The sequence below is a fragment of the Doryrhamphus excisus genome, chromosome 20 (assembly GCF_030265055.1).
Source record: "Doryrhamphus excisus isolate RoL2022-K1 chromosome 20, RoL_Dexc_1.0, whole genome shotgun sequence".
Lineage (NCBI taxonomy): Eukaryota > Metazoa > Chordata > Actinopteri > Syngnathiformes > Syngnathidae > Doryrhamphus > Doryrhamphus excisus.
The window spans coordinates 14,606,928-14,628,449 of NC_080485.1; the positions used below are offsets into that span (position 1 = coordinate 14,606,928).

The following is a 21,522-nucleotide window of genomic DNA, read 5'->3' on the forward strand; positions in this document are numbered from 1 at the left end:
AAGGTCTTTGTCTTTCCACAGTATGGCCAACATGTTCTCATTCCCAACAGTGGATCCATTGTCTCCTTCCCCCTTCTGTACGTCATTGATGTCTTCCTCTTACGGCATACTCAAAAGAATAAAAAAAAAACTTTTATTTGACTGGCACAATATTCAGCGGCAAAACAATATAAAAAAAAAGACTCCTAATTGAGCGAGAGCGGGTGCTGACATGATTTAGTCCGACATGGGGGGAAAACGCTTGGATGGCTCCCAAAAACGCTTCTGCTGAAGACGGCTCTGGAAATGGCACGTCTGCGTTTGAAGGATGTCTTGGTTGGATCTCCATTAAGCTCGTCTTTTTGCCTCGCAAATCTTTGAACAAACATACACACACATATACACACACATATACACACACATGTGAGGACATAATCGCTGGCACGGGAAGGAACAGGGAAGCTGATGAAAGCAGATTTTTCCGATGGGAAAGGCTCCGTGGTTTGGGAAGACGGTGTAATGTGACTTTGTCGAAAGGAGTACTTGGAAGGGTCGGGGGGGGGGGGGGATTTAGACATTTTGGAGTACTTCCTCTTGTCCCATTTTGGCATTAGACTTTTTTTTGGCTGCTAACCATCAAAACCTGACATGATAAAGGAATGTTTTGATGACATTATATTATGCAATTAGCTAATTAGCTATAGTCTTCTTTAAAAAAAAATACACAGCACAGAGTTGTGTTAATTACAGTGTCTGCAATTCTCACAAAGACACACACACACTCACACAAACACACACTACCTACAGTGCAGTAATTAGAGGACATTATCCCAGCAGTGAACGGTGAATGGCAGGTTAATGAACTCTGTTGGATCGCAAAAGAAGAAGCAACTGTCTCTCCGCTTATCGACTCTTTGCCTGAGACAGAATGATGTCTCTGTTTTTTTTTTCATCAGCAGCAAGGCGGGCGTGTAAGATACTACTGATGGTTACCCAGGCAACAAGAGGCCCAGGATATTCACCCTCGGTTAATGCAAGTGTAGGGTGCATCGGTTGTTAAAGTGTTTGAATGATGCATGCTGGATAGACTAAAATGGGCATAATGGTCTTAATCTATAGTCAGTGGCGTCATTAGGCCTATTTTAGGGAAAATGAAATGTTCTTAAGATCCCCTAAATAATTTGATATTTTTTATTGATTTTTTTTTTTTTTTTACAAAAAAATATCCCTGACAAATCTCTGACAAAATCTCATTTTAAGGGGATTTTAGGGGGATTGTTAAGTCCCCCTAAATAATTTGATATTTTTTATAGATTTTTTAATATTTTTTTTTTTTTACAAAAAAATCTCTGACAAAATCTTTGGCAATTTTGGGGGTCTCTTAAACTCCCCTAAATAATTTGCTATTTTTTTGTTTTTTTTTTTTACAAAAAAATCTCTGACAAATCTCTGACAAAATCTCTGACATTTTGGGGGGTCTCTTAAACTCCCCTAAATAATTTGATTTTTTTAATTGATTTTTTTTTTACAAAAGAAATCTCTGACAAACTCTCTGACAAACTCTCTGACAAACTCTCTGACAAAATCTCTGACAAAATCTCTGACAAAATCGCTGACAAAATCGCTGACATTTTGGGGGGTTTCTTGAACTCCCCTAAATAATTTGATTTTTTAAATTGATTTTTTTACAAAAGAAATCTCTGACAAAATCTCTGACAAAATCTCTGACAAAATCTCTGACAAAATCTCTGACAAAATCTCTGACAAAATTTTAGGGGGATCTTAAGCACCCCCTAAATAATTTGATATTTTTTATAGATTTTTTTATTTAAAAAAAATCTATTTTTTTATAAAAAAAAATCTCTGACAAAATCTCTGACAAAATCTCTGACATTTTCAGAGATCCGTCATTCTCTTAAGCCCCCCTAAATAATTTGATATAATAATTTTTTATTGATTTATTTTTAATTATTGATTTTTTTTACAAAAAAAATCTCTGACAAATTTCATATAAAAGAGTAAAAGCAGGCTAATAAGTAAGCCAATAAGCAGGCTAATACTAGCCTGTAATAATCAGCAGAAGAATAATGATGATAGTAATAATAATAAGCTAATTAATAATATAATATTAATTATTATATCATTGATCACTGTCCACTGGACAGAATGTCTAAAAGTGGGAAAGTTATATCCCGGTTCTTGTTCATTATTTGGATATTTTGATTTTTTTGGATTTTTTTTAATGTCTACTACATTCATTCATATCCTGTGCATCTCCAGGGGGCTAAGCCCCCCACCCCGTCCTTAGAACCTATAGTGTCGCCCCTGGCAGTGACCTGCAGCCAAAATGCGAATCAAAGATTCTCTATATGACAGGAGCATGACGTATGACATGACTGCTCTGCTCTTATTAAATATAAACTTCAAAAAACAATATCACCAAAGCTTTTTCCAAGTTGTGAATCGGGCTGGTCTGGTCTGACAAGTCTAACTAACTAAGTCTAGCACGGCAAAACCGGTCCAGGCTCGGAGTCAATTTCCTCCTGTCATGGCTTTGACAATCCGAGACCTTGACAATTATTCTTCAATTTTAGATGGCGTTTACTCACTGCTGTCAAAACCGGAGGATGTCCAGTCGCTCCGTGTGTTGTGCTTACGGGCTGTGGGTGGGGGTTATCATTAATAATTGGCGACATGAATTATGTATGCTTGTAAGAGCGCACCGCGGGATTGGACGTCGCTGCCTTATTTCAAGGTTTGGTGGTTATGGCTATTATGCAAAGTCTATTATCATTAATATCTGGCGGGAGGAGTGATTACTTTCATTATAGAGCATGTGCTTGAGCTTGAGCAATTATGCATGTACTCTTAATTTCTTATGCTAGCAACATATTTTGGACAGTTTTTGTTCCCGCACGCGTGACGTGACTGACCTCACAAATGCTCTTCGGGATTATCGGACACTTTCCAGAAAAGTTTGTATAGCTTCCATACTTTGCCTTCATGTTGCATGATATTGCTCCACCACATCCGCTGCTATAGTGAGAAAATTCCATCTATAGCCTCTGTTTACTGAGCTTTTGCAGTCAAAAGGAGGAGGAGGGGGGGCCCAAATTCAGGACTTCCTGGCAGCTGCAAGTTTGTGTGTGGCATCTTCAGCATTTCAGTCCACAGGGAACTGAATCCTTTTTCCGCTGAGGGTCGCAGGTCAGGTAAGAAGGATCGGTGGGATGTGGATAGATGGAGAGGCAATGGGAACACAAATGACACTGATAATGTACCGTGACTGTACACTGGAGGGGGTGGGGTTGGGGGAGGGGGGGGGGGGGTCACGAAACACGAGACCGGGTCTACATGACTGAGACGAGACGAGAGTTTAACAAAAAAATATATATAAATTCTACAAAATTACACTCGTCTGTACTCTGTGTGTATGCTAGCAGCCCCGCCTCCACCCACAAATCTTGTCAGACTTAATAAAAGCACTTTTAAACTGTTTAAATACCAACATCAATGTTTGATTTTGGACAATACACTTCCAATACTTATTGTACAACCTCTAAGACTTATTTTCTATTGTTAAATACATTATCATACAGGACTTTTAAGGTTAAAAAACACTAAAATGCTACTATAGGCACGGGTGACACTGGGTTCTGAGGACTGTGGGGGGGCTGAGCCCCCTGGAAATGCACAGGATATGATTTATTTTTTAAAAATCCAAAAAAACAATAACGAAGAACTCCAGTCGTTTTTTTGTAAAAAAAAAAAAAAAAAAAAAATCAAAATTTTTTTTAATCAAAAAAAAATCTAATTATTTAAGAGTCCCACTAAAATGTCAGAGATTTGTCAGCGATTTGTCAGAGATTTTTTTTGTAAAAAAAATCAATGAAATTGTTTTTTAATCCAAAAAAAAATCAAATTATTTAAGAGTCCCCCTAAAATGTCAGAGATTTTGTCAGCGATTTGTCAGAGATTTTTTTGTAAAAAAAAAGAAAGAATTTTTTTTATCCAAAAAAAAGAATCTAATTATTTAAGAGTCCCACTAAAATGTCAGAGATTTGTCAGCGATTTGTCAGAGATTTTTTTTGTAAAAAAAAATCAATGAAATTTTTTTTAATCCAAAAAAAATATCAAATTATTTAAGAGTCCCCCTAAAATGTCAGAGATTTTGTCAGCGATTTGTCAGAGATTTTTTTTGTAAAAAAAAAAATTCAATACATTTTTTTAAAATCCTAAAATAAATAAAAAATTATTTAAGAGTCCCCCTAAAATGTCAGAGATTTTGTCAGCGGTTTGTCAAAGATTTTTTTGTTTAAAAAAAAAATTCAAATTATTTAGGGGGGCTTAAGAATATTTTAGGGGGGACTCAACCCCCCTAAAATAGGCCTAATGACACCACAGGTCACTGCTTTTGTCATATAGAAGATCTTTGACTCGGGTTTTCTTGGCTGGACTTTCCTGAAAACATCAGAGCACGCCTGTTGTCAAGTATAAACGATCTTTGACTTGCATTTCTGCAATAGAAGATCTTTGACTACATGTGTTACTTTACAAAAATAGCAAAGTGGCACTTCATGCTTTTATTTTTCACTGTGTAGACCTCACTGGAAAATCTTTGGACACCTTTGTTATAGAGGATCTTTGACAAGGTCACTTTTGCAGTCAGATTTCCGTCATATTTTAGATCTTTGTGATATCTTTGTGATATTAGATTTTGAAGATATTGTTATGATGACAGTTACCAAATGGCTATTCTAATACTATAATGTCATAACTATAATTGATTATAATAAGGTCATATGGAGGTTTAGCTTTGTAAAAATATGCCCCAGAACTATTAAGCTGACTTGTTCTGGTTTAGATCCTTATCCGAATATGGAGAAATAGCGAACTCTTGTGGTTGCAGTATGTCATTAAAAAAATAGGCATCATTATCCATTCTGCATTTGACACAAAACTGTAACTTTTTCTTTTTTTTTTTTTAATTAAATAACACTGATATTATTTCTTCATATAAATGAACACCAATGTGAGCTTGCACGAGCAAAAGCCGACCGGTCGCCGCAGTTTTTTTTTTTTTTTTTTACAAATGTAAACATGTGTTGCATATACAGTGTTTCAACAAACAATGACGGACAATTGTAGTGCATCATTTTTTTTTTTACACAGCCACTAGGAAGAGTCATTTGATAGTTTGATCGTATCCATGGCAACAGATAATAACATAAAGTAAACATTTGGCATCAATGCAGCACTTTGAATAGTCAATCTATGTAGTTCTTTTATGTTTCCTTCATAGGTGGGAATTAAAATAAGTAGGCTGGACAAATCCACTGGACATAAAGGGATGCAGGAGCCCCCCAGTGGTGGAAAGTGGTACAGCACCAGCTGTGTGGAAAATCACGTTCCCTGAACTGAGATTTGGGAAAGACTGATGGAAGCCGGCCTGCCCCGAACCGCATGTGCTCTGCCCGGGATTGATCAGTGAGCCGGATGCCGGGGGCAACGTGCTGTCCGCCCCGGGGTTCTGTTTTTTCCACTTGGTCCGCCTGTTCTGGAACCAGATCTTGACCTGCGTTTCGGTCAGACTCAACGACAAGGCCAGGTTGAGCCTCTCGCACACCGAGAGGTACCGGGTGGCACGGAATTTGTTCTCCAGCGCTACTAGCTGTTCGTAGGTGAAGGCGGTTCGGGCGCGGCGGGGTTTGGTGCCGTTGGGGTCTTGACGCCGTCTTTTGTGCGGCGTGGCGTCCTGCGGGGTGACCGTGGACTCCTCTGTTGAGTGGTCCGGCTCACCGGCGACACGGTGGTGGGTGTCAGTCAGGAGGGGGTCAACGATGACTGGGTGGTGATTGGCGGGTGGAGACTGGTCGTCGTCTGTGTCCTCCCCTGGGGGAACAGGAACCCAACATGAGTTTTGGCGTTTTGCATTGCAGATGTCATTTTGTCCGTAGACAAAGAATCTGTGGGCCATAAATGGACCTGGGGCCACATGATGGACACCCGTGACATGGAGAATTAGGCTCAAGGTTCTGTAGGGTGTGGATTTGCTTCCAGCTGGGATAGGCTCCAGTAAACACATAAATAGAACATTGATGGAAGAACATTTATGAAGATTATTTAAAAATTAGAAATATGTGCAAAATTAAAAAATAGTTTTTTCATTCTCGGGACTAGAACTTTTTTCCGACTCATTTTTTCCTTTCATATTTCACCTTTATGCTTCTAAAGTATTTTTTTCTCATATATATTGTGATTTTTTAATGAAAGATTGCCATTTTGTTTATTAATACTGTAATGTTATTCTCAAATATTCAGACAGTTCCCGGAAAAATTACTGCTCTTATATTATTATTCTATTAATTTTATTATTATTAATTATTATTTCTATTTATTAATTTTATTATTCATTAATTCTATTTTTTTTATTTTTATTTTTTAAACAGCCGTAGGACACAAATAATCAAATAATAGTCCGTACTTTGGACACCCCTACACTAGAAACTACAAAAATCTAAATAAATGTAAATTAAGTTTGTACAAAAGTGGGTCACAGAAAAAAAGTTGAATGACCCGATGTTCATGAAAGCACCATGTGTTCTTGTCTATTTGGTTTCAAGTCTCATGTCCATGATGAAGACGTCTGGTTATTTACGCCAATTTATGCTGAGAGTTTTTTTTGACAGTCCCACACTGGATGGATGGAGCTTAGTTTGGAATTGTCATCCTGTCCTGTCTACACCGCCGTCTCATGGTAAAGTATGTTGTATATGTCCAGCAGTGGCGTCATTAGGCTTAGCCCCTCTAAAATGTTTTTAAGCACCCCTAAATAATTTGATATTTTTGATTGATTTTTTAAAAAATGTATTGAATTGGGGGTTTTTTTTACAAAAAAAATCTCTGACAAAATCTCTGACACTTTAGGGGAGCTCTTAAGCCTCCCTAAATAATTTGATATTTTTTTATTGATTGTTTTTTTTATTGCTCTGGCAAATCTCTGACAAAATCTCTGACATTTTATGATATTTTTTTATTGATTGTTTTTTATTTTTTATTGATTTTTTTTTTAATCTCTGACAAATCTCTGACAAAATATCTGACATTTCAGGAGGACTCCTAAGCCCTCCTAAATAATTTTATATTTTTATTGATTTATTTTTATTTTTTATTGATTTTTTTGACAAAAAAAATCTCTGACAAATCTCTGACATTTTAGGGGGGCTCTTAAGACCCCTTAAATAATTTGATATTTTGGGGGGATTTTTTAAAAAATGTATTGATTTTTTTTTTTACAAGAAAAATCTCTGACAAATTTCATATAACAGGGCAAAAGCAAGCTAATAAGCAAGCCAATAAGCAGGCTAATACTAACCTACTACTACTATTGGTAGTAGTAGTAGGTTAGGTTAGTATGTAGGTAGGTTAGTAATAATCAAAAGAAAAATAATGATGATAGGAATAATAATAGACTAATGAATAACATCATAATGATTATTATATCATTGATGACTGTCCACTGGACAGAATGGTTGCAGAGCTTGAGTAGCGGTTTTGCGTTTTTTGTGTGTACTTGTGTACATTTAATGGTGGCCTAAAACTATTGACTATCTCTACTAAATCTGTACAAAAGTAGGAAACTTATATCCCGGTTCTTGTTCGTTGTTTGTTTTTTGGATTTTTTGGGGGATTTTTTTTTTTTTCTACTACATTCATTCATATCCTGTGCATCTCTAGTGATGTCCAGTATGAATGGATGATTGCACAATTTCACTTGTACTTCTCTATAAGTGACGAGTAAAAGTCATTGTGATCTGTTTATCTACAGCAGGGGTGTCTAAAGTGCGGCCCATAGGCCATTTTGCCTTAAGATCGCATATGATATAATAGCATATGTTGACCTACACACAAAATGTACCCAAGTGGAAAAAGTTGGGCCCCCCAACCCCTGATCTACAGTGGGTATCCATGTGTCTATTGTGACGGTTCTGAATGGACACCAAAACGTTCCAATCATGTTTGTGTTCTTTGAGGATTTGCTCTTTTAAATCCGCTTCAGTGATCTTTTCTTACTTATCCTGATAGCCGTAGTGGACTTTTAGTAGCAAAAACTCTCGAGGTCTTGCTAGCATCTTACGGCGGTGGCTGCAGAAAGCCCAGATTCGGGTGCCTTCGGTAGGGGCTTGCTCGCTAATCCTTCAATAATTTATAAACCAGATAGCGACTCAAATGTCATGTTGCGGAAAGAAATCCCACCTAAATCCAACTGCGCCGTCTCAGGCCGTGACGTGCTAATGGATTTCATATTTGCCCGCGGGTCGATAAATGTCATCTATTTAAGAAGTGGGGGGGGGTTGTGGGAGTTTTAATCGAACGATATTTAAGGATCAGACATGGCTGGGGTGTGAGGTTTGTACCTGCAAGGTGCTGCGGGGAGATATGCAGGATGCGGTAATGGGATATCGATCAAAGCGTCCTCAATGGGACGATTTAAACAATTATCTGGGCCTGCCTGCCCCAATGCCAATCACACGCCGGGGCTCTGGGATACAAGCCTTTGTGGCTTCCCCTGAATGGGAACGCAGCCGTGGAAATTAGGGGAAGGTCATACAAAGATGAATCTGATAAAAAGTAAAAAAAAAAAAAAAAAAACCTTTCACTGGATGCTCACTCACTTCCTGGGTAAAGTCTTAACTTGCTATGTTTCCTATTATTTTTTTAATATATTTCTTTTTATAAAATATTTTAATACAATATAATAATATATATTATTTTTTATATATTTTTTTAATAAAATATTTTAATATAATATAATAATATATATATTTTTATATATTTTTAAATAAAATATTTTAATATAATATGATAATATATATATAATTATAATATATAATTTCACTGGATGCTCACTCATTTCCTGGGTAAAGTCTTAACTTGCTATGTTTCTTATTATTTTTTTAATATATTTTTTATAAAATATTTTAATATAATATAATAATATATATTATTTTTATATATTTTTTAATAAAATATTTTAATATAATATAATAATATATATTATTTTTTATATTTTTTTAAATACTATATTTTAAGATAATATATATTATTTTTTTAATATATTTTTTAAATAGTTTTTCCATGTGATATATTTTTGTCCCTGTTTTTTATCAGGATTACCCAAACTTTGAAGGCCCTTTTAATTATTTTTTGTATGCATTTATGTATTTTTTTATATATTTTTTTAATTTCTCAGGTAAATTACGCATGCATTGAAATGCTACAATTCAATGTTTACTTTGCAAATGCATCCAAAATACGCACATTGTGTACAATGTACATAGCGCACGGTGCGTTCTGGGTTCTTTACCTGCTGCTGTGACGTCTCCTTCCGTGTCGCTGTGCGTCTCCCAACTCGTCACCTCCGCGCCCGGGACTCCAAACTTGACAACTTCGCTTCCTTTCTTGTTGCCGCTGTTGAATTTATTCGGATCCAGGATGTCGACGATGGAGAAGGAGATCTTGTGAGTGGACGTCATCATTGTCACTCCACGGTGCTTTGAATCCAGCATGCTTATTAAAAAAAAACAAAAAAAGGAAAGAAAACAAAAGTAAATGTCGTGCGTAATTACGCGCGCGGAGCGAGTCCTGGCAACCGGATCCGAGGTGATGAGTGTGTTTCGTCTGTCTAGTCCTGCAGCGTGGTGTGTTGGCGCTCTTTAAAGCGTCCGAGTCCCCCCCACCAAAGACCCCCCCCCCCCACCCCCACCCCACCATGCACGTGACACAAACACTATTAGTGTTTCACACGACCTCCTAATGGGCCCCGAGTATTGGTCGATAATCACCCATATCATTAAATTCAATAACGCGCGACCTGAAAGTAAATTGGCCACAGATGGCGCTTGGGATGGGATGGAGCCCCATCACCAAATTGAAGAATCTTTTTGGAGACCTTCATTAAGAAGCTTTATTGTATTTTCACCCCTGGAAAGAGTGCTATCAATTACCGGTGGATACACCTGCACTAATATTCACATTTTGCAAATAATATAAAATATTATAAAAATGATCAGTTTTGTCAAGCCTTTGATTAACAAGAACACTGCCCAGGGGCGTTACTAGGTTCTGAGGACAGGGGGGCTTTGCCCCCCCGGAGATGCACAGGATATGAATGAATGTAGTAGACATTAGGAAATCCAAACCGGGATATGATATGATATGATATGATATGATATGATATGATATGATATTACATTACATTACATTACATTACTATTAAATTATATTACATTACATTATATCATATCATATCATATCATATCATATCATATCATATCATATCATATCATATTATATTATATATCATATATTTTCCCACTTTTGTACAGATTTAGTAGAGATACTCTATTGTTTTAATCATCAATTAATAAATTAATAATAGTGGAAAATGAATGGAAAATGAACGCAAACCGAGGCAACATTGTGGTGTTAACCAAAAAACATGCTAACTAGGGCGGATGCTAACCAACTGGAAAATGAACGCAAACCGAGGCAACATTGCGGTGTTGACCAAAAAACATGCTAACCAAGGCGGATGCTAACCAACTGCAAAATGAACGCAAACCGAGGCAACATTGTGATGTTAAACAAGAAACATGCTAACCAACTGGAAAATGAACGCAAACCGAGGCGACATTGTCGTGTTAACCAAGAAACATGCGAACCAGGGCGGATAGAAACATGCTAACCAAGGCGAACGCTAACCAACTGTAAAATGAACGCAAACCGAGGCAACATTACGGTGTTAACCAAGAAACATGCTAACCAGTGCGGATGCTAACCAACTGCAAAATGAATGCAAACCAAGGCAACATTGCGGTCTTAACCAAGAAACATGCTAACCAGAGCAGATGCTAACCAACTGGAAAATGAATGCTAACCGAGGCAACATTGTTTTGTTAACCAGGAAACATGCTAACCAGTGCGGATGCTAACCAACTGCAAAATGAACGCAAACCAAGGCAACATTGCGGTCTTAACCAAGAAACATGCTAACCAGGGTGGATAGAAACATGCCAACCAGGGCGGATGCTAACCAACTGGAAAATGAATGCAAACCAAGGCGACATTGTCGTGTTAACCAAGAAACATACTAACCAGTGCGGATGCTAACCAACTGCAAAATGAACGCAAACCGAGGCAACATTGCGGTGTTAACCAAGAAACATGCTAACCAGGGCGGATGCTAACCAAGGTCCCACTACGTTATACATTGTGTATAATGTAATTTGTCCAAATTGTATTGCTAATATATTAAAAACACTAACTTTAACACTCAACGTCTGCTCTTAGTGACCAATATCAAAGCTGCATTCATAAAGTTTGCAATATTCAGGTATGTTGTTGTGATATGCATATGCAAATATGACATTTAGGAGTAGTTATGCGCCAATATTGTGTTTTTGCAGGGGTATTAAAATGTGTATATTAGAGTAAAAGTCTTTAAAATGTCAGCTTTAGCTCGTCTGTTGAAGAATACTATGAAGTGTTTTTTCACCAACTTACTTTTCAGGCATTCACAGCCAAATTGCAGGCACACAATGAACAGCGCTGATTGTTTTCTCGCCTAAGCTGATAGATATATAAATATATAAATATATATATAAATATATATATATATATATTCACAATCAATGGGCTCCTGAGTCTCTGCCATTAGTATTCAATATAAAGTGACACAGGGGTTGTTTAAAACCCTGATGCCTGATGACGGTTAAATGGTGAAACCAGCGCAGGATCAATATTCCCAGCAGGTGTCCGATGCAGATAAAAAACAGAAAAAAAACCTGATGGCGAAAAAAAAAAAAAACGTCATTTGGGATAGCGGGAGGCCAAAACCAATTACCGCAACGGCAAAGCTTTCTTGAGCTTATGAATGATGTCAATTATTGGAGTTTGTTGCTCCATGATATAGTCGTTGGTATTGTCTTTATTCTTTGGTGGAGTGTTTTCTTCTTCTTCTTTGGTTTTTGCAATGTTATTTTTCATATTTAATAAAGTGTTTAATTACTTTGATTGCAAAAATAATGTCTATTTAGAATTCTTCAAGTGATATTTTTGGAGTCGTTTTTATTGCTGTATTCCTGCTGTCTTTCTCCATCCTTGGAATGCGTTCATTCTGGGGCAGCGGACCTCTTTGCCCCAAGTAGCTTAGGAAAAAACAATGTGAATATGACTTCAAAGTGTTTTATTTTATTTTATTTTTTTGGGGGGGGGGGTACACAAATTTTGCCTAGCAACAAGTAGAGACGTCATGAATGCAGACGGTTCGGTATTGTTTACATACAGTTAATAGCAAAGTAAGATTCCTTATTTAATGTTTTTTTTATGTTATAGCATAGAAAATGGGCTGCACGGTGGTCTAGTGGTTAGCGTGCAGACCTCACAGCTAGGAGACCCGAGTTCAATCCCATCTGTGTGGAGTTTGCATGTTCTCCCTGTGCTCCGGGGATTCCGGTTTCCTGCCACATTCCAAAAACATGCTAGTTGCTAATTGGTGACTCCAAATTGTCCATAGGTATGAATGAGAGTGTGAATGGTTGTTTGTCTATATGTGCCCTGTGATTGGCTGGCCACCAGTCCAGGGTGTACCCCCGCCTGTCGCCCCGAAGACAGCTGGGATAGGCTGAATGGTAAAAATCATTGTAGCTTATATCACATGACCTTAACAATGCATGAAGTCATGACGTTCTCCTCCCTTTCTGTGTGGAAGTGGTAATTTCATTCATTCATTTTCTACCGCTTATCCTCACAAGGGTCCCAGGGGTGCTGGAGCCTATTCCAGCTGTCTTCGGGTGAGAGAGGCGGGGTACACCCTGGACTGGTCACCAACCAATCACAGTTTATGTTGTAGCATCGTTGTTTGGCTAAATATATACAGTATGGCTAAATTTGTCGCAGGGGGTGCTGGAGCCTATCCCAGCTGTCTTTGGGCAAGACAGGCGGGGTACACCCTGGACTGGTGGCCAGCCAATCACAGGGCACATATAGACAAACAACCATTCACACTCTCATTCATACCTATGGACAATTTGGAGTCGCCAATTAACCTAGCATGTTTTTGGAATGTGGGAGGAAACCGGAGTACCCGGAGAAAACCCACGCATGCACGGGGAGAACATGCAAACTCCACACAGAGATGGCCAATGGCGGAATCGAACTCGGGTCTCATTAAGATGATGAAGATTCTTAATATTTTGACACTTTCTTTCTTTATTTCTTTCATTTTCTACCGCTTAAAAGTTTGTTTCTACCTTTTTCCATTCCTGAGTAATCAGCAGTGGAACATAGATAAGTTTCAGGAAAATATCAGTTCCCAACTAAGAAAGAGCATTACTTTCATTTTGACACAATTTTTTTTTTTTTGCTTTTGTGACAACTCCAATATATAAGCAACTATACCACAACAAAAACAACACAAACAAGCATTGTGGAATTGAACCCTGGTCTCCTAGCTGTGGGGTCTGCGCGCCAACCACCACATTCATACCTATGGACAATTTGCAGTCGCTAATTAACCTAGCATGTTTTTGGAATGTGGGAGGAAACCGGAGTACCCGGAGAAAACCCACGCATGCACGGGGAGAACATGCAAACTCCACACAGAGATGGCCGAGGGTGGAATTGAACCCTCAAGAAATGTATTTCTTGAGTGTTATGAACTCCTGTTTCCATGCCGAATATCATTCCATTCCAGTTGGTTGTTTGTGTGGTTTAGGGCATTACCAGTGAAAGATAAACGGGAACATGAATGGTTTTGTGTGTCATGACTTTTTTTTTGCCCCGCATTAGCATACCGTTAGCGTCGGCGTGTGTGAGGTCCACATTGTTGTCTGTACTTCTATCGGCACGATGTTGACACACTGTTTGGGGTCTCATTCTTCCCCTTTGCTGTTTCCTGTGTTAGTTATACGCTACGAGGTGATTGCTGCTCTACATGGAGCTCTCTCAGCGCTAGCCGGTCATAACCCGGCGGACTGGCATGCTTTGGCTCTGTTACATAGTCAAACATTTGTTAAAGCCGCCCCAACGGGGGACCTGCTTGTCCGCATTTGCATGTGTATGCCACTCGCACAGGCACCACTCCGGGCCGTCCATATGAATGGAACCCGCCGCACGCTGGAGGTTTACAACTTCCTAAAAGCCAATAGCCAGACATCTGTTTGTGTGCGCCGACGGGACAAAGAATCAACCCCCGAGGACAAAGACGCCCTCGGGTTGTCTCCAGAGCAGCTGAGCGGGCCGAGTATGTCTGATGTTTAAAGTGCTACAATTGAAGTAAAATTATTTTTATTTTATTTTATTTTATTTTATTTTATTTTATTTTATTTTATTTTATTTTATTTTATTTTATTTTATTTTATTTTATTTTATTTCTTTAGTTAATTTTAGTTAATTTTAGTTAATTTTAGTTAATTTTAGTTAATTTTAGTTTATTTTAGTTTATTTTTAGCTTGGTTTAGTTTGAGGTCTGATGTTTAAAGTGCTCCTGAAATTACTGGAAGTAATTGATGTGTTTTTATTGCAAATGTTGATACGAAATCAGTCAAGAAGCCTCATAAAAAGCCTTAAGAAACATGATTATTTGGTAGGTGGCACAGACTGCTAAACACAAGACTACGCTAAAGTCTTGTCTTTCAGCTCCAAAGTTTTGTGCTACTTTATATAAATAGATTTTTTTTTTAAACTAGTCCAATTGTTTTTTTTTCTCGGTTTTACATGGTTTAATTTCATTTGAACATGCATCAGATTGCAATTGAATGCATCACATAATCAGTTCCCAGTTCCACATGTCCAAAAGGAGTAGGAAGAAGCAAAGCTTATTAAATCCTACCCCTCCATCTTGGTACTTTTACAATCAGTAACTGTTACATTTGTTCACTTCCTGCTTTCCTAATATAATTTAAAACATTTTTTAAATTTGTTGTAATTTATTTTATTATTTATTTATTATTATATATTTCTTATTTTATATTATATATATTTAGTAATTTATTTATTAATGTATTTTTATTTTATTTTATTATTGTATTTATTTAAAAAAAATATTTTGTGATATATACAAGGTATATATATAAGGTGATATGAGCATCCAATGACATAATGGGTACCATAGTAACTGTCAATATAGTGACATATATATATATAGCACATCATGACTGGTCAGTTCCCAGTTCCACATGTCCAAAAGGAGTAGGAAGAAGCAAAGCTTATTAAATCCCACCCCTCCATCTTGGTACTTTTACAATCAGTAACTGTTACATTTGTTCACTTCCTGCATTCCTAATATAGTTAAAAAGATTTTTGGTCACATACCAAAGTACGAGGTGATATAACCATACAACAGGGGTGGGCAAACTACGGCCCGGGGGCCACACCACTACGGCCCACCAAGCCCGGTGCGGGACATGAAGAAAGGTCGAGTAGGGGGCCTCACGTCGCACACGGCGGGGGAGCCGCAGAGACACACTTCCATCCTGGGACAATAAAGTCATCACTTGGCAGGGAGTTCTGCCCCCAAGTCTGCTAAACATCAGATAATTTGTCTAAACGGCCGAGGAGGCATGATGATGAGCTCGGCCGTGTCCATTGTTTTTGTCCTCCATGTCTCCTGAGCTTTGCTGTAAAGTGGAGGCCAAAACAAAGGAGCAGCAAGTGTCTGGTAAGCCCTGAAGGAGTTCCGTTTGAACCCTCAATGTCAGATTCCTTCAAAGTTTGTAGCCGCTGAAGGACCTTTATGTTCAATGTTGTGGTCCACGTTGTCTTGGAATCTCTTTCATGTCCGTTTTTTATTGGCACAGCCAGTGAAACCAGTTTAAAAAGACCTGAAAATCGAACCTTCATCGTTCATCATTTATGCTTGGGGCAACGTTTTCCGATGCGGACTTCGCTTGTTAGCTTCCTTTGTTGCTAAAGAACAACGGCAACTTAAGCGACATGGAGAGTTGTAACTGGAACTGGAAGTAATTGTTTTTATTTTATTTTATTTTATTTTATTTTATTTTATTTTATTTTATTTTATTTTATTTTATTTTATTTTATTTTATTTTATTTTATTTTATTTTATTTTAGCTTGGTTTAGCTTGGTTTAGCTTGGTTTAGTTTGAGGTCTGATGTTTAAAGTGCTCCTAAAATTACTGGAAGTAATTGATGTGTTTTTATTGCAAATGTTGATACGAAATCAGCCAAGAAGCCTCATAAAAAGCCTTAAGAAACATGATTATTTGGTAGGTGGCACAGACTGCTAAACACAAGACGACGCTAAAGTCTTGTCTTTCAGCTCCAAAGTTTTGTGCTACTTTATATAATTTTTTTTCAACTAGTCCAAATGTTTTTTTCTCGGTTTTACATGGTTTAATTTCATTTGAACATGCATCAGATTACAATTGAATGCATCACATAATCAGTTCCCAGTTCCACATGTCCAAAAGGAGTAGGAAGAAGCAAAGCTTATTAAATCCTACCCCTCCATCTGGTACTTTTACAATCAGTAACTGTTACATTTGTTCACTTCCTGCTTTCCTAACATAGTGTAAGTTTTTTTTTTGTCACATACCGAAGTACGAGGTGATATGACCATAAAACAGGGGTGGGCAAACTACGGCCCGGGGGCCACATACGGCCCACCAAGTGTTTGAATCCGGCCCGCTAGAATTCTTTTAACATACAAGCTTCATTTTATTTTATTTTATTTTACTTTATTTTACTTTATTTTATTTTAGTTTAGTTTAGTTTCAATTATTTTATTTTATTTTATTTTATTTTATTTTATTTTATTTTATTTTATTTTATTTTATTTTATTTTATTTTATTTTATTTTATTTTATTTTAGTTTAGTTTAGTTTAGTTTAGTTTAGTTTAGTTTAGTTTAGTTTAGTGGGCGGCACGGTGGTCTAGGGGTTAGCGCACAGACCTCACAGCTAGGAGACCAGGGTTCAATTCCACCGTCGGCCATCTCTGTGTGGAGTTTGCATGTTCTCCCCGTGCATGTGCGGGTTTTCTCCCGGGTACTCCGGTTTCCTCCCACATTCCAAAAAACATGCTAGGTTAATTAGCGACTCCAAATTGTCCATAGGTATGAATGTGAGTGTGAATGGTTGTTTGTCTATATGTACCCTGTGATTGGCTGGCGACCAGTCTAGGCTGTAATCGCCTCTTGCCCAAAGAAAACTGGGATAGGCTCCAGCACCCCCGTGTGACCCTCGTGAGGAAAAGCGGTAGAAAATGAATGAATATTTGTGTACATCTCGTTTACATGAAAGCCGTCGTTATTTTGCCAGATCTCCGTGGCTGTGGGCTGTGCTGCCTCCCGGTTGTGTGTGCTCAATGTGACTCCCTCTGACAACAAGGTCAGTGGCATTGCCCAGTAATTGTCCTAACGGTTTGTGTACCTGTTGGGTGGAGGCGAGTAATGAGAGTTTTTCATTATGTGCGGGACGGGTGAATGCGCCTGGCAGATGCTGACAGGCAGCAGATGTGGAAAGTTGGGCGGTGATTTGTACAAAGGGTCAAACCGCATCGCATGGCCGACGGAGAGGAAGAGAAGTGTGGGGGGGGGGGGGTAAATTTACACCGAGGGACGCTGTCAGTCATGCCTCGCCCCTGTCACAGCAAGGTAAAGGTCAGTTCACGAGCTAATACGGTATGAACACGTCAGATAAGAGGACAAACTTTTTCACCGCATCGTTCTCACGCTGTAAAATAAAATCCAAGTTGACTCAACTTGAAAAAAAAATTGCAATCTCGCTGCCTTAAAATTTGGATTAAATCCAGCAAAATTTTCAGGTAATTTTAACTCACAACTAAGTTTCTCCAACTTAAAAGACTAAGTTCACGTGACTTATTGTTTTGTTTTGGGAACTTTCTTTATTCATTCATTCATTCAGTTTCTAACACTTATCCTCACGAGGGGGGTGCTGGAGCCTATCCCAGCTGTCTTAGAGCGAGAGGCGGGGTACAGCCTGGACTGGTGGCCAGCCAATCACAGGACGACTTGTGGGACTTATACTCCGGAGCGACTTATGTATGTTTTTTTTCTAACTAATTAAACATTTTTGGCCTTGTGCGACTTAAACTCCAGTGCGACTTATGTATGTTTTTTTTCTACCTAATTATGCATTTTTGGCCTTGTACGACTTATACTCCGGAGCGACTTATGTATATTTTTTTCTAACTAATTATGCATTTTTGGACTTGTGCGACTTATACTCCAGTGCGACTTATGTATATTTCTTACATTGTACATTTATTATTATTTATTATTATTATTATTTATTATTTATCTTCTTTTGTCTCTGGTATTATACAACATTTCACTGCTGTGTTATTGCGCAATGAAAATAAAGGAAGTCTATCTACGTATCCATCCATCCATCTATTACTCGTGTAGATTGACTGTAGGGGTGTTATTTCATGTCTCACAGGGCTCTAATACTGTTAAAAAATCATATTTTGCCATTTTCGAGAGATATAATGTTGGGTATCGAACACGTTGCACAAAAGCAGCCTTGTTTGACCGCCACAAGAAAAGGTACGACTCGGAATTGAAATGTTTTTTCTTCTTTTTCTCCTTTCAATCAGCCTTTCTGTAAATCTTGTCAGTCGGTCCCAAGACTTCTAACACAACCCAGATAACCTGTGTTCTTGCTAGCCAACAATGGCATCCTGTAGAATTCCCAATAAGCTCCTCCTGATCCTTTTGGTAACACACGGGGCGCTCCGTGACCTTGCCCCCGGCCACAGTCGTGACCCCTTCATTCCTCTTATCAACCACTACGATCCCCGAGTCCTGATCTGTTATCTGTCACTCCGCAACTCCAATCTTGCCTGAAGATCTTATTATAGGCTAGTTTTTTTGTCTTTCTTGTGTTTTATACTGTAACAAACCCTATTTTTTATTTTATTTGTTTTACTTTTATGTACAAATCAAAATTGTTCCTTATGTGGAGGAAGAAGAACGGAAAAAACGACCCGACTCGGGCCTTCCTTCATCGCACTGTCACTCAACACAAGCATTGATTAGCCATTGTTCTGAGAAGGTCACATCATAATTCATTAACAGTAATTACGCCGGCAGTGCCACCTGCACTCCTCCCTCCCCGAACGCTAAATTACGAGCAAAGCATCGGCGGCTCCCACACGGAACAATGAAGATGTAAAGCCGAGAGAGCTATTAGTTACATTATTTAAATGGGAACGTTTAAACCCGGGGAGCTGTCTTTTATGAAGGGCAATTAGGCACTAACGGTAATTGATAATTCCTGCTAATTACAATTAGGAAATATAAATAGTGGCAATAGTATTTGTCATCATTTCACGGGGAGTGGGGCGCCGCCGCCGCTGCCGCCGCCGCCACGGGATTGGGCTGGGAAGGTGTGATGGAAAGCGAAGGGATTAAGCGTCGTTCATCTCCATCTAGCGCACAAACAGATTGTGTTTGTCCCTTTATATTTCTCCATTGAGCGTTTTTGATCCGTTTTCTTTCTGTCTTCCTGTGCCCTTGCCAGATAGCGCAGAGGGGTTTTAAACCGAGCGGAAGTGGTCCAGGAAGTGGAAGCTTCTATTTAAAACTCTGGAGAGTTTCAAATATACTGTCATGTGGAAAATTCATTCATTCATTTTCTACAGCTTTTTCCTCACGAGGGTCGCGGGGGGTGCTGGAACCTATCCCAGCTGTCTTCGGGCGAGAGGCGGGGTACACCCTGGACTGGTGGCCAGCCAATCACAGGGCACATATAGACAAACAACCATTCACACTCACATTCATACCTATGGACAATTTGGAGTCGCTAATTAACCTAGCATGTTTTTGGAATGTGGGAGGAAACCGGAGTACCCGGAGAAAACCCACGCATGCAGTGAGCTCTGCGCGCTAACCACTAGACCACCGTGCCGCCCCGTCATGTGGAAAATGATGGACTACAAGTGCTTAACATGCTTTGGAAGACTTGGTAGAAAGTCATACAGATCTCCTCGTAGTCAGGGATGTCCAAACCTTTTCCAGCTAGGTCCTCATAGTGGAAAAAGAAAGGATGCAAGGGTTATGATATTTTGAAAATATGCAATGAGTCGAGAAAAACCTGCATTTCATCTTTATGTTATAGGTGAAAAGGATATGTTGCTATTTTTCCCAATTTTTGCAGATTTTATTTTTTATTTTTTCCAAATATCTTAAGTTTATGCTTAAATTGTCACGTTCCGGCTTGTGAGTTTTGCGGTTCGACCCCAGGATGCCGAGATAAGGACCCAAATGCAGGTAAAAATATATTTATTAATGCTATGCAGAGGCGGCACGGTGGTCTAGGGGTTAGGGCACAGACCTCACAGCTAGGAGACCAGGGTTCAATCCCACCCTCGGGTATCTCTGTGTGGAGTTTGCATGTTCTCCCCGTGCATGCGTGCATGTTTTCTCCGGGTACTCCGGTTTCCTCCCACATTCCAAAAACATGCTAGGTTAATCGGCGACTCCAAATTGTCCATAGGTATGAATGTGAGTGTGAATGGTTGTTTGTCTATATGCGACCCTCGTGAGGAAAAGCGGTAGAAAATGAATGAATGAATGCTATGCAGCAGAATGACGCACTAGCAAGTCCAACTCAAACAATGACCGTGAACCAACAAAGAAGGGAACGCGCACCTGAACTAAATAGGCAACACGAGAGGAAACAGGTGCGGGAGATAATTGAAATCAACGGAAAACAGAACAGAGTAACACAGGAAGTGAATTCAAAATAAGGGCATGAACTGGGAACAGAGGGAGACAAGAAGAAACACAAAACTGTCACACGGGCAAGGATGCAGCTTGTGACAAAAAGAAAGGATGCAAGGGTTATGATATTTTGAAAATATGCAATAAGTCAAGAAAAACCTGCATCTTATCTTTTTCTTATAGGTGAAAAGGTTATGTTGATATTTTTTCCCAATTTTTGCAGATTTTATTTATTTTTCTTTTCCAAATTTATCAAGTTTGTCCTTAAATAATCTTGTTAAATCTTCTTTTTTTTTTTTTTTTTAAATATTATGACTTTATTTGCATAATATTTTGACTTTATTCCCCTTACTTTGTTCCCCAACCTAACTTTCCAAAACTTATATCTTTATTAGGTTTATTTTGTTTGTCCTAATATTCATTCATTTATTCATTTTCTACCACTTATCCTCACGAGGGTCGCGGGGGTGCTGGAGCCTATCCCAGCTGTCTTCGGGTGAGAGAGGCGGGGTACACCCTGGACTGGTGGCCAGCCAATCAATCACAGGGCACATATAGACAAACAACCATTCACACTCACATTCATACCTATTGACAATTTCGCTAGCATGTTTTTGGAATGTGGGAGGAAACCGGAGTATCCGGAGAAAACCCACGCATGCACGGGGAGAACATGCAAACTCCACACAGAGATGCCCGAGGGTGGAATTGAACCCTGGTCTCCTAGCTGTGAGGTCTGTGCGCTAACCCCTAGACCACCGTGCCGCCTTCTTAAA

General features: G+C 38.7%; 1 protein-coding gene across 1 annotated transcript in view; it reads right to left on the reverse strand.

The window, feature by feature from the left end:
* Positions 1 to 5,275: 5,275 nt before the first annotated feature.
* The window catches only part of nkx1.2la (NK1 transcription factor related 2-like,a), a 28,071-nt gene continuing 11,824 nt past the window's right edge, over positions 5,276 to 21,522 (reverse strand). The window contains exons 2-3 of the mRNA XM_058059272.1: positions 9,347 to 9,549; positions 5,276 to 5,871 (exon numbers count right to left, since the gene is read on the reverse strand). Of these exons, the coding sequence (XP_057915255.1) occupies positions 5,276 to 5,871; positions 9,347 to 9,548 (798 nt within the window). The 5' untranslated portion in view covers position 9,549. The remainder of the gene's footprint in view (positions 5,872 to 9,346; positions 9,550 to 21,522) is intronic.